Consider the following 21,823-nt stretch of genomic DNA (forward strand, 5'->3'; position numbering starts at 1 on the left):
TTTGGAAAGGTATTTAAAGTACTGTAAGGCGCAAATACACCTTGGGTTTTTGATGGTGGAAATGCCACTAAGGAGGGGGGGAGGCGAAAGGGTCACCAGAGTAATGTTGCCATAGGAATTTGAATAAATTCTTGGAGCAGTTGCAGTTGGCGAGTGTTTTGTCATTATGACACAGAGGCAAAGACTTTTTTTTCTGCTTTTCAAACTTTAATGTTAACTGGAGAAAAATGCCCTGTTTGAATGACCGAGAGAATGACCAACTGCTTATATGAGATTCAGGTACTTTTTCTGGTCACCAGTACTCAAGTAACCAGTCAGGTAGGAAATCGTATAGATGTTCTGGACTTTGAATGATTTAAGTTCCTGGCCGTATCAAGAAAAGAAGCTTAAATGTGACACAGGAAGGGAGTAAAGCATGTCAAAGATGGAGCAGGATGCAAAGAACTCTTAAGTTTTTCATACATAAAAGGTTTTTTTGGGTTGGGCTTTTTTGTTTTTGTTGTTGTTGTTGTTTGTTGGGGAGGGGTTTGTTGTTGCTAAGGCTTTGGCTTCATCTCTGGGAGAGTTTTACCACGTACACCAATATTACTATAGCAGAGTAACCCGCAGGTGAATTGTCCAGCAGCTGTGTCCTTTTGATTTAATTTATGTTTCTGTGGCAGGAGCTCAGGCATACGGTTACATGTAACTCGGTTACAGTGGCTTAAGCAATTAGCAACCTTCAGCCGAGCTGTCACAGACCTGCCCTGCTGCAAGGTCTGCACTACGGGAGCAGACAGATGCTCTCTGCTCTGGCGGCGTCTTCCAAATTTCCCACCCAACCCCTGCACCAGGCGTGCAGGCCCTCGGAGAGCAGAGCCTAGCAGCTCAGCGTGACCTTAAAACGCTGGCCTTGGCCTGGAGGTCGCTGGGGAACTGCAGTATTCCAGGGCAAGGACCGCTTGTTTCACTGTTAGCAGAGGTTTAAAGCCAGACCGCAGCTCACTAGTTCAAAACAGCAGCCACCGCCGGCCCCCCCGCCGCTTGCCCCGGGGCCGCGGCGGACCGGCCCTGTGCACGTCTGTGCTTTCCCAGGGCCGCCGAGCAGAGGCCGCCGCCGCCCCGAGGGGGAGGGCGAGGAGCCCGGGCCGCCCCCGGGCCCGTCCGCGGAGGCGGATGCGCCTCGGCCGCGCCCGCACCCGGGCCGGCGGCACCGGGGCCCTGCCCACCCCCGTCTCGTCGCCCCGCCGAGCGGGCTCCCTCCCGGCCGCAGCGTGGACCTGCGCTTCCCCCTCGGGCCCCGCGCCTCCTCGGGGGCAGCAGCGGGCAGGTCCGCGCCGCGTCTGCAGGAGGGGCAGCGGGGAGGCTCCGGGCTCCTCCCGAGCCCAGGTGCTCGCTCCGCTCCGCTCCCGGGGACTTCGCCGCGGCACCCTCCTCCTCCTCCTCCTGCCCGCCAGGTTGCGGGGCGGGCGGCGGCCCCTCCTTTTTCCTCCACGTCATGGGGTGCCGTGTCGCACACATGTCCGTGCACACACATCATATATACACACGCACACGCGCGCGCCTCCGAGAAAAGGAGCGCGCCCTGCCCGCAGCCGCTGGCCCGGGACGGCCACGCTCCGCTCCGGTGAGTGCGCTGCCGGCGGGCACGTCCCGGGACGGCGGCAGCGGGGGGGCTCGGCTCGGCTCGGCTCGGCTCGGCCCCACTCCGCCCGGCCCGGCCCGGCCCCACTCCGCCCGGCCCGGCCCGGCCCGGCAAGCAGGGCCCTAACTTTTTTCGCGGAGCGGGGCGCTGGCGCCGCAGCAGCTGCCGCCTCCTCCCGGCGGCTCCGCCATAGGCGCAAACTTGGAGGCTCGGCCGCGGCGGCGGACTTTGGGAGGGAGGAGGAGGAGGAAGAAGAAGAAGAAGAAGAAGACGAAGAAGAAGAAGAAGAAGAGGGGGCGGCAGCTGCGTGGCTCCGCGGGGGCGCGGCGGGGGCGCGGGGCGGTGCTGCGCGGGGGCGGGGGGGCAGGCACGGCCAGGCAGGGCGCGGCGCTGGTGGCAGCCGGCGGGGGAGGAGGAGAAGGAGAAGAACAAGAAGGGTCGGTGTTGGTGCCGGTGCCTGCTGCTGGGGAGCTCCGGTAAGAAGGCGCCGTGCGTCCTAAAAGTTAATTACGGGGGGCTTTTACGTCTCGGGAACAGAAAGAGGCAGCGGTTAACAGGCTGCAGGCGTTTGAAGTCAGGGCACACACCTGCCTGCAGCCCGGCTCGCAGTAGGTGTGCCCAGCTGCTGCAGCCACATAAGCTTTTCTTGAGGAGCAACAGTTACACCAACTTAACGTGTGGTTTGGTAACAGGAACTGCGTTTGTTGTGATGTTGGCTGAAGTCTCTTGCGAGTTTTTTTGTCTCTTGGTAAATGTCTAGAAATGCATGCATTAGTCTGTAGCTGTGTTTAATTTGCCAAGTGCACTTACTTATTTCTTTAGTATGGAAAGAGGCTCTCTTTCCTTGTGAGGAAACAAAAAGTAACAGAACAGCAAGGATCTGTCAGAAAAAAAATGGGATTTTTCCTCGATGAGAGATGGTAGGAGCTTCTCTCTCATTATGGGCTGAATAGACTTGCTAATATCAGAGTAAGGCATGTGGAAGGAGACCTTAAGGGGAACTTCCCTTGAGGTTAACTTGTCCACCGTGTCCAACCTGAGGATCTGCTCCCTTGAACATCCTCTGACTTGTTCCAAGGATCTAGTCCATAAACCAGCCTGTTTCATTTTGAGTTAGGCAAATTTCCTTAATTGTAACCTTTTAAAAGAAATAAACTTCCTTAATAATAATCTTTTTGCATTTGGTAGCCTGGGAGAGAAACAGCTGAGGGGTAGATATGGTAGATAAACTTGTGACTGGAGTGGAGGCGGTGAACAGGAAAGAGCTGCATGCTCTTTTTCAGACCAAGAACTACAACAATCAAGTGATACTGGAAGGCAAAAGATTGAAAACAAGTAAGAGAAAGCGTTTTTTTACACAATACTCAGGTCAGCTGTAGAGTGTTTTATCCCCGCCCCAGTCTGCTGCATGTCAGAAAACCTATGTGAGTTCAAAAGCAACTGTATGGAAGAAACAGAAATTCCGTGAGAAGTAGAAAGTTGTAAAGCTTTGGAAACTGCTGAGCTGTAATGAAACGGAAACCAAAAGAACATGTGGAGAAGATGTTGGAGAGTACTTGTTCTGCTTCTGCTCTTTCTCCTCCTTCCAAGCATTTGCTTTTGGGTACTCTGAGACAACATGCTGGGCTGGATGGGCCCTGTGGATGGGATGTGCCTGTTCTTCCATGCACGTAGCTTTTCCGAGATGGTCATAGAAAGGGAAGTTAAATGCTACTATATTTGTGCACCTGTTGTTTTTGGTCGTACATATCTGATACTGATGGGTTTTGGTGCAGTTCTTGTGTATTTTTCTGTATGCTGCCCAGCTGTAAAGGCATTTAAAGATCACTAACAACCCTGGCTAATGCTTTTTGACACACGATTCATATAAATGAGGAATTCTTAAGGACTACTACTTTTTTAAAAAGCAGTAATGGTGATAAGGATACATTTGAGTTTGAATTGCTTGTGTTGGCACAACCTTTGTGCCGGGATTACGCTGGGGATGCAGGAAAGGGGACCAGGCACTGAAAATCACTTGTGTACTGGGTTCTATAGATTTTGTGGATGATAACCTATACTGTGCATGCTCTTTTCTGGCCTAATATGTGCAAATTATTCTGGTCAGCCAACAGGCTGTCTGTCATCATCTTAAAAACGCCTTGGTGGCTGAGACTAGATCTCTGAAATTTTTTAGAAGTAGTCCAGGTGGGCTGGGAAGAATTAACCAAAGGTAAAGTTAAAAAAGCACCAAGTGTCAAAGCCGTGTGCTACCATTAGGTATAAAGAAACCAGTGAGTGCTGATGTATAGGATTCAGGGAAGCCTGGAGAATGTTGGAACAGTGGTTGAGAACAAACAGGTAAGTCAGAGATTGTTGATCACGTGGATCTTGTCAACCTGGCAGCTGTTTGGCCTGGCCAGATGTGGCTGAGGGCCTCAGTGGGTGTTCACAATGTACAGTGTGATTTCAAGAAGCTTTATGTCCACTAACAGGACAGAAACAGAGCATTTTCAGACTTCAGCAGCAACATAAGCTCCATAGTACAGAGGTGTGCGATTTATAAATCCGTATGAGCTGGAAGGCTGATGATGAAGAGAAGGCTGGTGTGCACAATACTTCGGTCAAAATGTGGATGGAAAGGAGGAGAATGCTATATATACCTTAGGAGTACTGCCGCTGTGCTTTCCTCGAGGGAAAATACTGTGGTATTTTTTTGTGGAACAAGCAAATAGTACAATGTTTAGTTCCTCAAATTTCTTTGTACCCATTACACACACAAAGCTTAGGTATATTAGCACAAAAATATACTTCTTGCCATATAAGAGACATTGTGTACCTTGTGAGATATTTATGTATAGGTGAACTTGCAATGCAGATTATTGTGTCTGAACAGTTTCAAACAGTATCACCAGGAGTGTGGAGTCATACCAGTAGCCCAAATTTCTGGCCTTGGCTCAGTGGTCGAGCTATTTTATCTGTGGAGGGAGCAAGGCCTCTGAGACCTGGAGTCTTGGTACCTGAAGTACCATGCAAGTCTTGAACTTGGTGAGGCTTTTGACAGACATTCATCACATCTGGGCGCTTTCCTGCCTCTCCCCAAGTCCTCTTCACCCTGCTGTAGAAGGAAATTAGGTTGCTTTGATGTGATCTGTTCTTTTTATGGTGTTTTTTCCCCCATCTTCTTGGCGCTTAGAAATACTATGCGAGTAAACAAAAATATATGCTTATTATACAGATAATGGATTCCACAGCTTATCACACAAGGCCTCCATACTGACTATTCTTCAGCTAACGTTTTACACCTTTCTTTCATAATCTGTGCAAGCAATAATGTCATCCCTGCTACTTCTGTGCATCCCACTTCATAAACGCTTGAAACACCGATAAAGCTGAAGGCTGCAGGCACCGGCAGGATGGAGCAGACACCAGGACATTGTTCAGCCACGGAGCCAGCCATGCCCATGTCGATCTTCTGGGACAGAGCATCCTAAAGAGCTCCGCAAGGGGAAGAGACGACAGCACAGTCCAGGAGGTAGGTCTGCAGCTCTCCTTGAAATGATCTTGCTGATGTGACAAGCTGCAACTTTGGCAGTGAAGACTTGGATGTGGGGGGAATTGACTCAAAGGGGGTGATTTACAGCGGGGGCTTGCGGACAAGAGTCTGCAAACAGCTTGGTGGAGAGGTGAAGGAAATGGAGAAATATTTTGAGCTGTTAATGGGAGCTTTTCTGCAGCGCGGTGCAGTTTCTCCTGCCTCCTGTCTAACAGGAAACTTCCACCCTCTTTTACGGTGCTATTCCTTGCCAATGTACACAAGTTCCGGCCCTTTGGGCCCGATTTTTATGTTATGCGGTAGTTTGGGGGTAAAGGTTAACCCTCTCTCCACCGAGGTAGTAGTATTATTTTAAACTCCCATATGAGTCGGAACGAAGCTGTTAAACTCTAGATTTCCCCGAATTAGGAGTAGGTAAACTCTATTTACCAGGGTTTGTGTTTTTTTAAAAATAATTCATTAATATTTTTCTTATTTTTATCTTGACTCCTGCTTTTATGGTGCATTAAGTCCTTGGCAAACATGGATACTCCCATCTCTAAGGTTAGAAAATTTAAGTACTCAACATATAAGCAACCAGACTTGAGAATTTCCATGGCTGACTGTCCCTGGGCTTTCTAAACACTTCCTTGCTTTGACAGGGTTGTAAATCCTCTGGCTGGCAGGACAGAATAGTTTGGGATGTACCAAGGGATCTGCCAAGAGATTTTTCTTTTCAGGCCTCCACTGGAACAGCTTCCATCAAAAGTTATTGTAAAGTAGTTCAGATTAGCTGGGGATGCAGAGGAGCCAGGTTCACTTCTCTCTTGTGCTGCTGTCATCTTGCATGACCCTGCAGAAGTCGCTTGCCTCTTTTCCTGGCCAGAGAGCAGAGACACAGACTTCCTTTACCTCAACATATCTCTGGGACATGAACATACAGCAATTAATGTTAGATATTTTACTGCAATTATGGGGATCACCGATGTTCTGGAGGCAACTAGAAAAGAGCATCCAGCCTTTTCTAAAGAACATATAGAGAGCTGGGACTGAGTGGCAGACAGACAAGCAAAACAACTTACTGTCAGCACAGCAGGTTCTGTTAGGAAACACAGATCTATGTATCCCCATGCAATGAAGAGTCCTCATGTTTAGCACTGGGAAAAAGTCGTATGTGATATCCATAATTGCCAAATCTTTGCTGAACCTGTGCTTCCCATGTATGTGGTGAGAAGCTGTATTTCCTCTTCCAGAAGCACAAAACAGGCTGTGGTAAACTGTAGATTTTTGTTGTTGCTTTTCCTTGGGGCACTGTGTTGTTTGAAGTCTTCAGGGTCTTAAAATTGGCAGGCTTATAATTTAATTAGGCTTTGGTCTAAAAGTACCAGCGTATTTTTCCACATCTCGCAATTAGAGGTCCACAAGGCAGCATGTAAGTAATTGTAGTTACTTAGCTCTTTAGTTGTCCATCATTTAGAGGAAATCTAAGTGTTACATCAGGCGGGCCAAAACAAGGGCGTGAGCTGGTAGCGGGTGCTGCTGTGTTACGGGGGCATAGGCTGAGGCTCCAGTGCAGGGAAAGTGGGTGGAAAACTAGACCAACTCGATAGAATCCACTGATCTAGATTTCATGCCAATAAAAAGTACTCCTATAGAAGCTCTGTGATCCCTATCAATAGATAATTTTGCAATGGAAATAACCAGCTAGCAGCAGTAAACACTAGCACATGAATAAATTAACTTTCCCAGCTAGCAGCATTGAATAATCAAGTAGAGTTAAAAGTTTAATTCAGACAGTTTACAAAAAAAAAAAATTCGCTTAGCAAAGCACATGATTACTTTTCTCCTTCCCCAGCTTCCCAGGAACATCGTCCCCTCTACCTTCCCCAGAGACCCATCAAGTGACTTGATTTGTATAGAGTAGAGGGAAAACCAGAAGGAACTGACTGCAGGGCTGGTCATGCAAACAACTCGACCAAGCTTGCATTGCTGTGTGAGCGGGCGCATATTTAGCGAACAGAGATATTTTATCAGGGAGAACTTTTCCCAAAGTGTTTTTGCCTGCAGGAGAGGGAATTGTTCCCGTAGTTCCTGCTATTGTATGGTAATGGTGTCGATTACTGACATACACTGTGACCTGGTTTCCGAGGAAAGGTGTAGACGCTGGTTTTGCCTCAGATGACTTTGAGGGATGGGGGAGTAGCAAGTCAGAGAAAGCACCTGTTTTGCTGCTCTGATTTTTGCTGTTGTTGTTAATGCTACCTACGTGAAAGCACTTACCCTCACTGATCCCTCTCTCCATTCTCCTTTTTCATCATTTCCCAACCTCTGTTCTGCTGCTCCTACTCAGCACCTATTCCCTTTTTATTTTTTTAACCTAAGTGATAAGCAAGGAGCCTGGTTCGTGCTGTGCGTCTGCAGAAGGGCTTCTGCATGGGAGAGAGAACAACATGGTGGGGTAGGAGCACTCCTGCTCCCCTGCATTTGGTCTCTCCATTTCCTCTCCTTCCACAAACTTGCATTCAGACTTGACCTTTTCACTTAACTCTTGCTCTGTGGCAAGCACAAAAGCAGGTTGCCACACGACAGCATTCGTAGCAAGTACTATGTATTTCAGATCCACTGAGGAGAGAGCACTGCCTACTCACAGCCTGAATTTTCCAAGAATCCCTATTCTGATAGCAGCCAATGTGTCTTGCCACTCCACGCTCTGGGTTAACCACTCCCAAGCTGGTGTGACAACAGATGAAGAGATGGTTCAGCTATCTGGCATGACACCAAAAATTGTTTGTGGCAACCGTAGAGTCACAGACCTCTTTGATGGGTAATGGTAAAGTAGAAAAGAAGTAGTATAAATTCCATAGGACTACACGTTAAGGGAGATCATGGCTTTTGGTTTTTTGTAGATCTGTGTAGTTGGTGGTTGAGCTTGGACTTTTGCTTACCTACTGAAAAGGTCCTTCAGGAAGGACTGGCAAAGGGCAGAGCAGGGGGACCAGTGGACATTGGCTGACACATACCTTGTATTCCTCAGGAAAGTTGCAATGCGTTGGTTGTTGCAGGCAGACAGGTTACAAGCTTCCTCAGGCAGCCCTGTCTGCGTGTCCTGCTGCTGAACCTGTTGCTTTCAGCACTGTCTGGAGCGCCTTTCCCTCTCCATGGGGCCAGCCCACTCTGAGCAGAGATTCCTTGAGCCTCCCTGGACAAAACCCAACCTTCAAAGCAAGATTTTCATCATTCTGCCTGCGGGGAGGCTTCTGGTGCATCTTGGCCCCACCAGGCTCTGGGCTTCCTGTGATGGACCTGAGAGGTTCATGACAGCTCCACCCTGTGAGCAGCATCCAGGGAGCTTGTGGGCTCTGGCAGCTTCGACCTTTAATCACTGAAGTGCTTGTGTTTAGTGGAGCACAAGCTATAGCAGAAAAGACACAATGAGGAAAGGGAATGAAGTGCCAGGGAATTGCAAAATTCCTTGTAGTCTCAAACGAAGTGGTTGACGAACTGTTACTAAATCAGTGTGATCTGAATACAGACGAAGTGGGAGCACCTCTGCAGTGCATAGGAAAGGTTGGAAGAAGACCACAGATTTTGATGAGGCCAATGACACATTTGCCCTTTTTGGACCAGTTAAAGCAAACTCTTAATTGGGTACTTTTTAGTTACAAATGGTCTCTATCAAAAGTAGCTTGTCTGAACCTTCACTGTTTTTCATGCTTGAGTTTGCCCTGTGGGAGTTTTTGCTAGATGGGAAGAAGGAGAAGAGAGTAGATGTTAAAATGTAAATACCCACAGGTCTTTGACTTTTGAGTTAAAGAAAAATTACCTTGGATAATGCAGCTGTTACTTTAAAGGAACAGGTTTTTGGAAACTGCTTTGTTCCCAAGAAGGCTGTTTCCAATAGCCATAGATGAGCCATTTGAGAAATAGGAACAGAGGCTTCTGGAGGGGCTGGGGCGGCTGCTTCTTCAGTGCCGGGGGGGGTCTGCTATCTTTTTTGCCACAAGGCAGTCGGTTTTTATATTTTCTGATTTGTACTGCCGATACAGGGATGCAAGAGGTGGTTGACTGTGAGGACTGCAGGTGAGGCTTGCTGTGCAGAGCAAGAGAATGTGAGAGTTGGTAATTTGTTCCTGCTCAGGGTGAAGGGAGCTGCAGACTCCTCCTGTGCAAGAATGACATTGGCATCACTGGGTTGCTCAGCCTGGGAGTTTCTGTTACTCTGGGTACATGGGGTTTATGGAAACAGCAGAAATAATAGTGTGAGGAGCAGCAGTAAAGCCCTGGGCTCTCTGAGGAAATGTAAATCATTAGGGTCTTAGTAAAGTGGAAACACGCCTTCAGAGAGGCAGCATGAGCCCAAAGCCTGCCAGTTTCTCTGTGTTGCTGAAGGGAACCGGTCTGTTTCTCTGGGTTGCTTGAATCCCTCCTTAACCCTTTACAGAGGGGTGGCCTCAAAGAGGGCTGAAGCTGCTGTAACCCTGGTGGATAGAAGCTGTCGGAGGTCAGCCAGAGCAGGAGCTTGGTTCTCCGGGCTGGCTCAGGCTTGTGGTGACCGGAGCAGCTTCCAGGCTGGCTTTTCTCCATTGCTCCCAAGCGCCGTGCTGGGGCAGAGGAGTTGCTGGGGTGTTCCTGGCAGAGGATCAGGCTCAGGTGCAATGCAGAACGCTGCACACCGGAGGCTCATGAACACTGCACCGTTGCAAGCGGAGCTAGCAGAACGAGCAGTGCTGGTGCAAAAGCTGGGCTCTTGTCCTGGCTCCTGTTTGTTGGGGCAGTGACTTTCCTAGGGATGCCTCATCCAGGCCATCTCGCAGCCCGTGCTCTGGGACAAACCGATGGTCCTTTGCAGTTCCTTATATCTTTCCGCCAGCTGCGGAGGCACCTCAGATGCTTAGTTTGACAAACATTGGGCAAGGCGGGTCTCGCATGCGTGGTACAGCGACCAGGATGCGGAACAGTTTCTCTGCTGGTTTTCTTCGAGGCCAAATCCAGAAGCACTCTGGGTAGTTTAACCACATTGAGTTCTGCTCTCTGGCATAAAATATTCCTAGATGTTGTGGGACACCCTGAAGCAGTCCAGTGGAAATGTCCCTGCCTGTGGCAGTGGGGTTGGACTAGATGACCTTTAAAGGTCCCTTCCAACGCAAACCAGTCTATGATTCTATGAAATAATGCATGATGGCGTGGTTATATAGTTTCTCAGTAGGACTGGTGCTTTAAACTTGCTTTTACTCTGAAGGAATGGATGTATACCTTGTAAAAAAAGTTATTCCCAATAAATTAATTTGCATGCTCACAGGAAGCTCGTTAGAGCAGAAATTTGGACCACCACATCTCATAATGTACAGGCTCAGCCGGTTCATATCTGACTGTTCTGTTCCTCCTCCAACACACAGCATCAGCAGCTCCTATTTTTCTTTCAAGGGCCATGGGCTTACAGGAAGGTGGGCACGACTTTTCCCCACTCCTCTTTGTGTATGTGTGGTCTACTTCCCTCTGGGGAAGAGATGCTGGGCCGGTAGGAGGTATCCTGTGCTACCCCCAGATATGCAGTTCACCAACTGAACCATGACGATTTATTTGTCTGCATAGTACTGAGAAGATGCAACAGTTTAAAAGGTCCGCTTTTGCAGTGATTTGGTAAATACAGTGAAACTTCAGGTAGGCACACTCAAAGCTAATTCAAATCTAGCTTACGCTGATTGGTGTTGTTTCCGCAGCATCTTAGATGTTTGATGTTAGGGAACTATAAACAATACAAATTAAATAATATAGGAGAGTTACAAGCTTCACTTGCAATGACCTTGCTGCCTCTGTGATAGTGCACAGTGGCCTTAGACAGTGTGTTTAGATCAGAATGCAACAAAAATTACACAGTATTCAGGTGAAACTACAGAAGAGCTTTTTAGGCAGACAGATCATCCCTCCCTCTTAGGCTCTGCCTTGGAGGCCAGGATTGCCACTGCTACTTTTTAAAAATTTTTACAGACGAGAACATCTTTTTTATTATGAGAAATGCAAATAAAGAAGCAAACGTTGCTCTAATCCAGCTTAATTTTGGTGAAACAAAAAAGCTAAGCTGCAAAACAAGCCAAAACGTGGGTTGTTGCTGTCTCTGATACTTTGTTCCCATTCAAAATTGGATTTCTCTTAGAACTTTTTTCAGTTCAGTTTAAATAAAAAATCCTGAAATAGGAAATGTTTCTTTTGAGTTCAAAAGAAATACATTGGCTTGAGGCAACGGGCATGTTTTTTGGGAGTGCCAGTGAAATGCAAAAGCACCCAGTTGTTCACATGGCTTACAGAACCGGATGTTCAGGGTTTTCTGTCCAGGTTGCATCTGGTATTAGCAGCACACCTGACCCTTGCTTAACCCTTCTCAGGGATCACCTTTTAAATTTCGATATCGTGGAAGGCACACTAGAGCCTTGCTGTCAATCAGAAGAGTTGTAATTAATGCCTGCAGTTCATGAGTGGAAGCTTTTAGCTGGACCGCTCCCCAGCCACTGTGCTGCGCTCCCAGCTGAAGCCCGAGCACCTAGGGAGAGGATTTCCTCCTCTTCCTAACAACTTCACCTGTTTTCATTTTGTGATTGAATCCTGAGTGGTGTGTGTGGCTTTATGAATAAAGAAACCTCCAACATAGCAATTTTTGCAGCTGAGGGCATGATCTTTGAGAGGCTAAGGGCTTGGGGGATGGATGCTTTGCCTTTGTCCGTCTTCTCTGAATGCAAGCAGCAGTTGTGAAGGGAGAGCCACTTCCCAGATTTTTATAATTTTTTTTTCGTGTTTTGCATTATGGTGCTAACAACAAGGGAAATGCAGATTTCTCCAATGGAAATCTTCAGATGAATTGCCGTGGATTAAACTGTGATGTAGCAAATTGACAATGTGCCCATTAATTAGGCTGATACAAATGTGGTTGTTTGTTCTTGGCCAGCATGGAGAGAGTAAAATCTGGGAGGTTTAGCAAAAGTGTGGTGCAGGGAGAGGAGAGGAGAGGAGGATTTCCCTGGGAGCCAGGGTTTGTGAAAGGGCTGTATAACTCGCGGAGGATCTGGGCAGAAGTCCGATGCCTGGTGAGGACCCAGGGCTCCTGCCCTCCTCGAGTGCCTGGCCGTGCCAACTCACCCCCATTCCTGTTCACAGGAGTCGGGGTGACTCCTGGAGGGTGGGATGGTGAAGGGCAGGCACGGGAGAAAGTCAGTGGCCGGCGGCTGTGCTCTTGTGCTGAATCCTGTCCTGTCCCCCTCTCCGCACCCAAGAGCAGAGTCCTGGAGCCCGGGCTGCACTGGGGTCGGTGTGGGAAGCAGAGTGGGAGGAGTGGGGTGCTGCGGGGGTTGCTTCCTTCCGATAGAGAGGCGCCTGGCTGGATACACGCATGATGTGCTGCAGTCTTTGCTCACCACAGATCCAGACTAGCCGTGCCCCAAAGGCACACTTAGGGAAGTCTGCAGGGCAAGTGCCCGGTGGTGTGTAGAAATGTTATGAGTCAGCGGAGCTAGAATTAGAATTGTTTTAATACTTTTTTTTCCTCTCCCAACAGAATCCTAAAAGCAGGCTTTAATTTACCTTTAATTAGCCTTTCCTTTGGTTTCACCTTGCAAGCAGTTAACATTTAAAGCAATTATGGTCTCTCAGTAGAAATTCACCATTTCTGTGTTGTTGGAGTGATCTGTATTGTAAGAGCCAAGAGAAATAGCCACTGCTTCAGTTTGCTTCTCTGGCCTTATAGGAGCACTTTTACCACTGTGACAGAGTTCCAGTGTGAGCTTGGGTATTGAGTGTGCTATGTGATTTACCCAAGCAAATTGCCTGTGGATGGTGTATGGGTGCAAACACTGCTTTTCACATTTGTGATGTGCCCACTGTAGGGGTTTGCACACTCTTGGGTAATCTGCAGCTTCACGAGCTGTTAAATTGTGTTTACAGATTGCTGGAATAAGATTCAGTAGTTTGCAAACAGGAGCAAAAATTTTTTTGCAGGAAGGTAAACTTCTGCACATCTGGCTGATAGCAGCTGGAAGCCCCTATTGAGGCAACAGGTCTTCCACAGATATTCCCCTGTGATCAGGCCATACTTCACCTCACTTCCCCAAACCTTTGCTGTCTTACCCAAAATATGTATATGAATGTCTATAGACACATATGTGTTATGTCCTCTGTTCTTATTTCCACGTTTTCCCTCTCTTCCCCAGTTGCTGCAGGTCAGTAGAAACCAAGGTCTAATTCTAGTCTATGTCCTATACGCATTTTCTAGCATGCTTTTGCCTTCAGCTTGGCCTTCCTTCGCAGTGCTTCCTTTAGCTGGCCGTAGCTCGGTTCATAACTTTCAATGCTGTCAGTACACAGGGGAAAAAGCCTATCCTCTGGTTTTATAGGGTTTTATGAGTGTTGTGTGAGAATTCTTCTGCAGCCTCCCAAAAAAACGAGACGTGCGCACTGGATTGAGGCATGTAGGAGGGAGCGGAGCACCGCTGCCTGCTTGAAGACTGCCGTGTATTTTCTGGTCCTTCTGCAAGCCCAGCGTCGTTGCCTTAGGCAGACACAGACAGCTGAGCCTAGCTGGAGAGTGCCTTGGCGGGGAGGACTGAGAGTTTCAATTTGAGAGCAGCAAGGCTCAGCCTTTGCTCTGTCCCCTCGGGAGGCTTTATTCTGCTGACTAAGGCCAACACAGTGTTCAGCAAGCAGAAGGACTTGACTGGCAGCTGAATTTTTTCAGGAGGGTGTGAAACTCCCACCACCCTCCTTGTTCCTCCTTTTTTGTTAATGTGCAGCTTGTGCAGTTGCAGAAGGCAAATGATTTCAAGTGTTTGAAGGTGTAAAGCTGCCCAAAACAGCTTCTTGCAGGGAGGAAAATACAAAAAAAGGCAGCAAAATACACCAGTGGAAAACCTGTCCGTTCTCTGTGTGGGGTACAAATATTGCTGTCATGGATCTAACTAGCAATCCCTATTCTGGTCCAGCAGTAGATAAAAGCAGATTCAGAGAACAGAGTGATGGTCACAAAAGTTTTTATTAATAAAAATTTCCAGTCGGAAGTCTCGGCAGCCTGATGTCGTGGTTCCAGGGAATTTAGCTTTCCGCCCATATTTATGTATTGGCAAAGGTAACTCTGAAAACTCTCAATAGCCAGCTGATTGCCTAATTCCTTCTTGAATCCTGCTGAGCTCATGGTCTTTAAGGTACCTTTGACAGGCTATAATTTTGTGTTGTGTAAGAACATGTGGTTTGTTACACAACACAAATGTGTTTCCCTTGTATTTGTTGCATGTTCGTTTTCTTTGACCATCCCTTGTTCTTGCATTATAGATGCAAAGGATAAATAAAACCACCTATTCATCTTCTCTGAATCATTCCCTACTTTGCATCCCAGCTAGTGACTGCCCTGGCCAGATTAGATGCTGTATACGTGTGTATGTAGACCAGCTGTGTGATATGTGTTGTCGCAAGATGAGATCAGTCTCCATTAATTTCCTCAGGAGTCTTCTCGCATGTAGAAGAGAAAGGGCAAACATTTTACGAAACAAGGCAAGATGGCAATGCCAAGCTCCCTTCCTAGTATAAATTCTGTGCAAAAGAGGGAATGTTGGTCCTGCATATAGTATGGAAGCACCTGAGAAAAAAAAATACTCATGAACAAGATAACCAGAGGTAGCATCTGGTCAGTGCTACCCCAGGTAGGTGCTTCAGATAGATCTAGGTGCCTGTTCCCATCTGCTGTGTGTCATTCATTCCTTCCTCCTCCAGAGAGGACTGCATGTACAGTACACTGCTATGTCTGAGTGGGGCTTCGAGTGATGCATGTGGTAAGAAATAGGAGTTTTGCCCTTGCATCAAAACCTGAGGAGATTTGTGGTGGCCTTTCTGTCCCGAGGGATTTAATTCTCTGGTCTCGCACTGTTCCTCAAGAAATCCTGGTCTTTTGCAGAAACTAACTTCATCCTGGTTAGAGGCAAATGATTTGTTCCTGAAGAGCAAAGCTGTTGCCCCCGTACTGATATACCGAGCCCGGCTGTGGAGTGCCTCAGAGGTAACAACAAGAGAGTATGAATTTAATGTGATAAGGATGGAGCAGGAGAGACATCAGGATATTGGTAGTGGTGAACTGTGCTGCTGGGGAGATGTTGGAGTGCCTGAGAGCGGCTGGGGTCACACGTGGCCTGATTCTGTCTGGACCACTATGGTGATGGTGATATAGTGTGTGTTGTGAAAAACAAAAAACAACAAACAAACAGATGGGGCTGTGGATGTAATTGCTGGCTCCTGATGCTCTCATCTGACTAGATGCTGGCCAGGATCAGGGGGAGATCCTCCATAAACAAGGGATTCAGTGGAGGAGCTGAGCTTTCTCACCAGTGCTCCTTAATTCCTTCCTCCACAGGGAATTTGAACCATGTCACCACAGTCTTCTGGATTTCTATGACCTCTTATATGGCACAATAGTGTCTTGTGTTGGCAGTGCCAAAACCCATCAGAATGTTCAGGGAGCTGAGGGTGGATCCTTTGCTCATCAGCTGCAAAGAGGGAGTCCTCAGTGCTGTCCAGGTGATTTCTTGCACATCCTGGTCTAACTCTGGACTGCACCAGGCTCCAGTGGTCTAGATTGGTAGTTTCAGCCAGGGATGTATGGTGCGATGGCTTTTTTGTTGGTTTGCCTAGAAACAGAATGTTTGGCACTGGGCGGCAGCTGGCCAAGGCTACCATAGATGGAGGCGTTTTGGAGTAGTGGAGGATATGCTTCCCCCCCCTCCCCCCTCCTTTTTCTTTGTCCAGGCTCTCTTTTGCCTTTTTGAAGGAGGTAGAGAGGAAAGGAAGATTCCCTCTCTGGACAAGGTGATCCCTGTTCAGCCAGGAGTAGTCGGGGTTGTCCTTGGTAGCCAGGGAGACAACCGGGCAGAGGCACAGGGTGGGCTTCACAGAGAGATCGCAGCACCCAGGTCTTGTCCCTCCAAAGAAAAAACGGGGGCAGGTTAGCTGTGTTCTCTTCCACAGAGCTTCCGTCACACGGCTGGAAGCCTGGCTTTGGTTAGGAGTGGCTTTTGAGAGTGACTTTTCTCCAGGAACATAGGTACAGGAACTACGTAGGTAAAGGGGAGACCTGCATTAGACATTGAGCTGGGATTAGTTTGGAGAAGAAGTGAAAAGAAAGCACCTGCTAGCTAAGGGGGAAGGTGGGATTTTCGGCTTTGTGGGGAGATAGATCTGTTTTTTTTCTCGTTGTTTGTTAGCGTTCCTGGAGGCTGTTTGTAAAACCTGCAGAGAGCTGCTGAGGTCTGGCGTCTACAAAATGGTTACGTGTTGGCTCACCCTGGTCCCTTCCCCGGTCTGTACCTGGCACCCCCAGGTGAAAGAAGGAGGTGGCATTTCCTTCTCCTTTCTGTTGCCCCCAGAAGGGAAATATCAAGGAGAAAGAGGCACAGGGAAAGGGAAAGTCAGGGAGAACAGACTAACGAAGCAGCTCTGCTTTGACAGGCTGCATTTTAACTGAAGCTACAGCTTGCAAGACCTGACATTGGTGGGAATGCTAAAGATGCCTAAGTTAGTCTTGCAATAGGTGTTGCATGTACACCTTAATACTTGACTTTACACGCATACCTGGAATCTGCAGATATCGGAGCCACTTCTGGTGGCTCCACCATTTTATTCACTCTGAAGCATTCTGGAACAGCTTCTTCTCGAAAGAAAATATTGGGAGCTGTTCAACTAGCGACAAAGTAGAGCTTAGTTTAAGCTAAGTAGAGCTAAGTTTAATGCTGCACCTGGATGTGGACTCTGGTCTAATTTTAATTCAGGGATAGCAACAATGCTGCTTGCACTCAGCCGGTGAAGTGCAGCTATATTGAAAGAGGATCACTGTATTTAGCTTTTATTGTGGTAATACCTCAGTTGTTAAGTTGCTACACAGGAATGTTGTTAAATACTCTGCTGCATAAAAAGGGGCCATGTGTGTGTTTTTGCAGTCGCATCCAAGGTTGTGTCACACGGCAGAGAACAGGATAGATGCACTATTGCTCACCTCCTGCCTTCAAAAGGTTACATTATATACTCATCCCAGCGGATGGAAGTGCTGTGTCTTCATCCGTCTCTTTCTTCAGGGCAGGTTAGCAGTATTTTCCAGAAGAAATCTAGACATAGGGAGGACTTCGGGCTTGTCAGACTCTGTTGGGAGAGGATGGGAAGGAAAATCATTTCCCCTTGGATATCTTCATGGGCCAGCCCCAGTGTCAGAGGCACTGAGGATGCTCTGACTGAATTCTAAAGCCTCCAGTTTAATGTTCTATTTTTTTTAAATACTAATATCTACCAATCGGCACATTCTTTGCAGACTCACAAGAGATCCCCTTGCAGCTCCCGTTGAATCCCCTGGAGTTACTCAGGGAAATAAGCAGTCATTCCTACTCACTTAGAGGACAGTCATGTTTCTGCCAGTGCAGGGGTTGCTGTACTTCAGTTTGTGACTCATAAGAAGTTAAAAAAAGGTTTGGAAAATAAACAGTGGCAGCCTTGTTCCAACACTCTTATTCAGCTGAAAATCACCTGAAATCCAAGTTGGTTTATTGCCTTCAGTCAGCTAATTCAGGGGAATTAAACCTTTGCCTATTATTGTGGTAAAATTGTCTCTGAATTAACATGATGATTAAGAAGAAACTGCAGATTTCCAGTGCCCTGTCCTGCTAAGGTGGCGTTTATGCTGTAGACAGACTGGTGTGCACACGTCTTTGTTAAAAGCTGGAATTGTCTCTGATGCTTTGTTCTTGATTTAAAATACCATCATGTCTCTGTTTTCTTGCAGAATGAAGAGACGCAAGTGTCCCTCCAAATGTCCCGCACGAAGGAAGATCCTGATCCTGTGTGTTACGGGGTGGCTGATCGCACTGCTGAAGCTCCTCCATGTCGAAAGACACTTTTTTCCCTCTAAGGGCATTTATTTCGTTGAGCACTTCTTGAGCACTTCTCCTTATGTTAGAAACAGGTATTCTTACCTTAGAAATGAGTTCCAGTATGAAATTAATTGTTCATCTATATATGAACAAGACCCCCATGAAATCGGCAAGAGTTTAGAGATAAGAAGAAAAGAAATAATTGATTTAGCTGATGAAGATGTCGTAGCGATGACGAGCGATTGCCACGTGTATCGTTCACTTAGGAAATACCACCTAAAACCTGTTTCTCCAGAGGAGGAGAGTTTTCCAATTGCCTATTCTTTGGTTGTTCACAAAGATGCGGTAATGGTAGAAAGGCTCATACATTCACTGTACAGTCATCAAAATATTTACTGCATCCATTATGACCAAAAAGCAGCAAAAAGTTTCAAATCTGCTATGAACAATCTAGCTAAATGTTTCCACAATATTTTCATTGCGTCAAAATTGGAGATAGTGGACTATGCACATATTTCACGGCTGCAAGCAGATTTCAATTGTTTGTCTGATTTGATGGACTCTTCAGTTCCCTGGAAGTACGTTATTAATTTGTGTGGCCAAGATTTCCCTTTGAGGTCAAATTTTGAGTTGGTCGCTGAACTGAAGAAACTTGGTGGAGGAAACATGCTGGAAACTATAAAGCCAAGCAGTAGCAAAAGAGAACGATTTACTTATCACTATGAACTTATGAAAGTGCCTTATGAATATATGCAGATGCCTGTAAAAACCAACATTTCCAAGAATCCGCCACCTCATAATATCGAGGTATTTGCAGGCAGTGCCTATTTTGTTTTAAGCAGAGCATTTATTCAATATACCCTTGAAAGCCCTCTTGCAAAAGATTTTTTCGAGTGGTCAAGGGATACATACTCTCCGGATGAACATTTCTGGGCCACTCTTGTACGTGTTCCTGGGGTCCCTGGGGAAGTTCCAAGGTCGGCCCAGGACATAACAGACCTACAAAGCAAAACTCGTCTGGTGAAGTGGAATTATCTTGAAGACCATTTATATCCTCCCTGCACTGGTACCCACCTTCGCAGTGTCTGCATCTATGGGGCCGCAGAATTAAGATGGCTTCTGAATTACGGGCACTGGTTTGCCAACAAGTTTGACTCCAAAGTAGACCCTGTCCTGGTAAAATGCTTGGCAGAAAAACTGGCAAAACAACAGAAAGAGTGGGTATATTTGTCCTCTGATAAATACTTTCTGCACATAAATTCTATGAATGCCTCGCTATAGCAGCACTGTCTTCCCTGCTGTCAGTACTGTGTACTGTTATAGCACAGTGCCTGCAGTTCCTCTGCCTTGACCTGCTGCAGGATGTTAGCGAGTGAAATGTCCATTCTGCATGAAGTTCAGGGCCCTGGAGAGCCAGGTGCCTGGCCATTTATTTATGGAAAGTCCTGCCTCTCTGATTAACTGTTTTGTAACTTGCCACAATAATCCTGCAGTTGTTCTTCAGGGTGATTCTGAGAGGGTGAGGTTTGCTTTTGGAGGCTCTGGCGCTGTCTGTCCCAATAGAATATTTCAGAAATGTGTTTTACATCAGGTGTGTTTGCATCTTTCCTAAGAAAACTCCAACACGTCTGTCTGTCCCCTTTTCCTTCACTTTTGTTTTTCTTAAAGGTATGAAACAAAGACCTCTGTACCTGCTACCTCAGGAAGACTGGAAGTGCCCAGCTCATGGACAAAACCAAGAGATCAGCATGACACCAAATGAGCCGTGTGGCCTCACCAGAAGTCCCAAACTTCCCGTCTGTGGGAGCTAACAAAGATCTTTGCAATGTGAATGTGACTGGATGATATAAGGGAAAGAAGATCCTTAGATAACCACATTGTCCGTAGCATTGTTCTCCTCTTCTCCCAGCCCATCTGTGCATTGCTTTTCCTTCTGTGAAGTGTGTGCTCAGGTGCCGTGCCATGCCTATCAAATCAGTGCTGGTTGATTGAAACAGAATTATGCACTATTATTCTTCAAAGGCAGTATACGAGCGTGCCCTAAGGGCAGTCTCTGCAGCCCCTTAGAGTAGATATCCATGCCAAAAGAGGTCAATCTTCATTTCTATCTCTGCCTGTAGAAATATCCTCCTGTGAAATCCCAGTCCTCTCGAGATAGTATGTCTACACACAGTGGATAACAAGTGCTATTTCTAATTAGTGTTCAGCAATGTGGTGCTACGTTGAAATGCCAAACGTGAGGTTGAGCGGTAATCATAAGAATAGCCATACTGCAGAAATGAAGACCCTGTGTAGAAGCGTCTTTCTGTGCAAGTCTCGTGACCTTATGCCACCACGATCCCAGGCTGACAGATACTTGAGCAAGCCCTGGTTCAGCTGTAGAGCAACTGTTCTTCCAACAGCCTCTGCGTCCTGGTGGCAAAGTGGCCCAGGAGCCTCCCTGCAGCTGGGGTCCCCACGCTACCATGTGAGGGAAGTGTTTGTTAGTCCAGGGGTCTCTGCAGAAACCCTTGCAGCTCAGAAATGCCTCCTGGCATTTTAGGGGTTTCTCCGGAATGTTGCTCTGCCACAAGTTCAGTTTTGGTGGTTCCAGTGGACCCTGGGGTCTAGCTTGCTCCATGCCGCTGTCCCTCTTTCTACCCATCTGGCTTTTATCAAGGGGCCTCTTCCCACAAGTGACTTGGGGATATCTTGTCTTATCGATCCACAAATTGCTGCAATAACAACCATGTCTTGTACCCATGATAAATTGTTGTTTCTTATTTGAGTTGAAGTAACCAAGTCATTTTTTGGTCTCAGTTTTTGTTTAAAAATTTAGTCATGGTCAAGTCATCTGTGGCTTAAAATTGGGTTTGAGAGTCAGGAGTCGTGGGCCTTTTTCCCCATTCGTGACACTGATTTCTTATGAGACCTCAGACAAGTCATTTGAGTTTTCTGTTTCAGCTGTTCCAGCTGTAAAATGGGAACAATAATGTTCTATTACCTTGCTAAGCACTTCGAAACCTATGGGTGTTGTTGGTTGGTTGCACAGTACTAATTGTTTATCAAACTATTTATGGAGTCTGTGGATGCACAGGTCAAGTATTTCTTTGATGTACTGTTTCTGAAATAAATGAGGATTATTTTTAAAGTGTGTGTTGCTTACTTCAATGACTTGCCATGTCTGCCCAGGGCTGTCCTGACTTGATGTGATTTACAGATACTTTGTAGAAAATGAAATATTGACAGTATTTACAGATTCATACATTGGTACTTGTATATAAAGTAGAGAGTTCCCATGTGGAAAAAGGTTAATAAAAGAGGATGTTAGCATCCCAGAGGGCCAAGCCACAGCCTTCTGTATACATAAACTGATGTTTAATGATATATTTAAAATTTTTTATTTAGTTAAACTGGCTTTATGTATGTATATACACACACATCCCCATTTGTGTTTGAGTGGTTCGCTTTACCATAAATTTATAAAAATAATCCACCAGCACATTAAACTTAACTGAAGTAAATAATTTTAATCAACATGCAACTTTGTGCTACTTTAACTAAACTGGGTTCAGTGATACCTGTAGTTAACTAGTTTGAAATAAGGCAGCTCGTGCTTCCTAGGTAGTGAAGAAGTGGATGCAGAGATGGCACAGTGTGAGGCAGCATCACCCATTACAGTGGTACGTTTGCTAGCTGAGGAAGTACCAAGTTGTACAGGCATAGCTGCAACTTTATGAAGTGCTGATTTTCTAATGAATTATAGATATTTCTGTTTTTTGAAGCTAACTTTAAAGGCTATCCAAGCTTGTAGAAAGGCAG

The 21,823-nt window shown here is 46.7% G+C and overlaps 1 protein-coding gene across 4 annotated transcripts; it reads left to right on the forward strand.

Annotated features, from left to right (window-relative positions):
- Positions 1-1,509: 1,509 nt before the first annotated feature.
- On the forward strand, positions 1,510-21,135 carry GCNT4 (glucosaminyl (N-acetyl) transferase 4). Of its 4 annotated transcripts, none has more exons than XM_075527454.1 (4): positions 1,510-1,606; positions 4,932-5,138; positions 17,935-19,239; positions 19,691-21,135. In XM_075527454.1, the coding sequence occupies exons 3-4, from the start codon at positions 17,936-17,938 to the stop codon at positions 19,782-19,784; spliced, it is 1,398 nt and encodes a 465-aa protein (XP_075383569.1). In that variant the 5' UTR covers positions 1,510-1,606; positions 4,932-5,138; position 17,935; the 3' UTR covers positions 19,785-21,135. The 4 variants fall into 4 exon arrangements, with proteins under 4 accessions (XP_075383569.1, XP_075383572.1, XP_075383570.1 ...); XM_075527455.1 differs by lacking the exon at positions 1,510-1,606 and adding an exon at positions 2,030-2,100; XM_075527456.1 differs by lacking the exon at positions 1,510-1,606 and adding an exon at positions 2,423-2,959.
- The last annotated feature ends 688 nt before the right edge of the window (positions 21,136-21,823 follow it).

The sequence above is a fragment of the Mycteria americana genome, chromosome Z (genome assembly GCF_035582795.1).
Source record: "Mycteria americana isolate JAX WOST 10 ecotype Jacksonville Zoo and Gardens chromosome Z, USCA_MyAme_1.0, whole genome shotgun sequence".
NCBI classification, from domain to species: domain Eukaryota; kingdom Metazoa; phylum Chordata; class Aves; order Ciconiiformes; family Ciconiidae; genus Mycteria; species Mycteria americana.

Excerpts from the sequence above, each read along its gene's own strand:
- GCNT4 (XM_075527454.1), top strand. The coding sequence starts at position 17,936 with ATGAAGAGACGCAAGTGTCCCTCCAAATGTCCCGCACGAAGGAAGATC. Across the intron at positions 19,240-19,690 it reads CTGGCAAAACAACAGAAAGA|GTATGAAACAAAGACCTCTG; the intron begins GTGGGTATATTT and ends TTTTTCTTAAAG.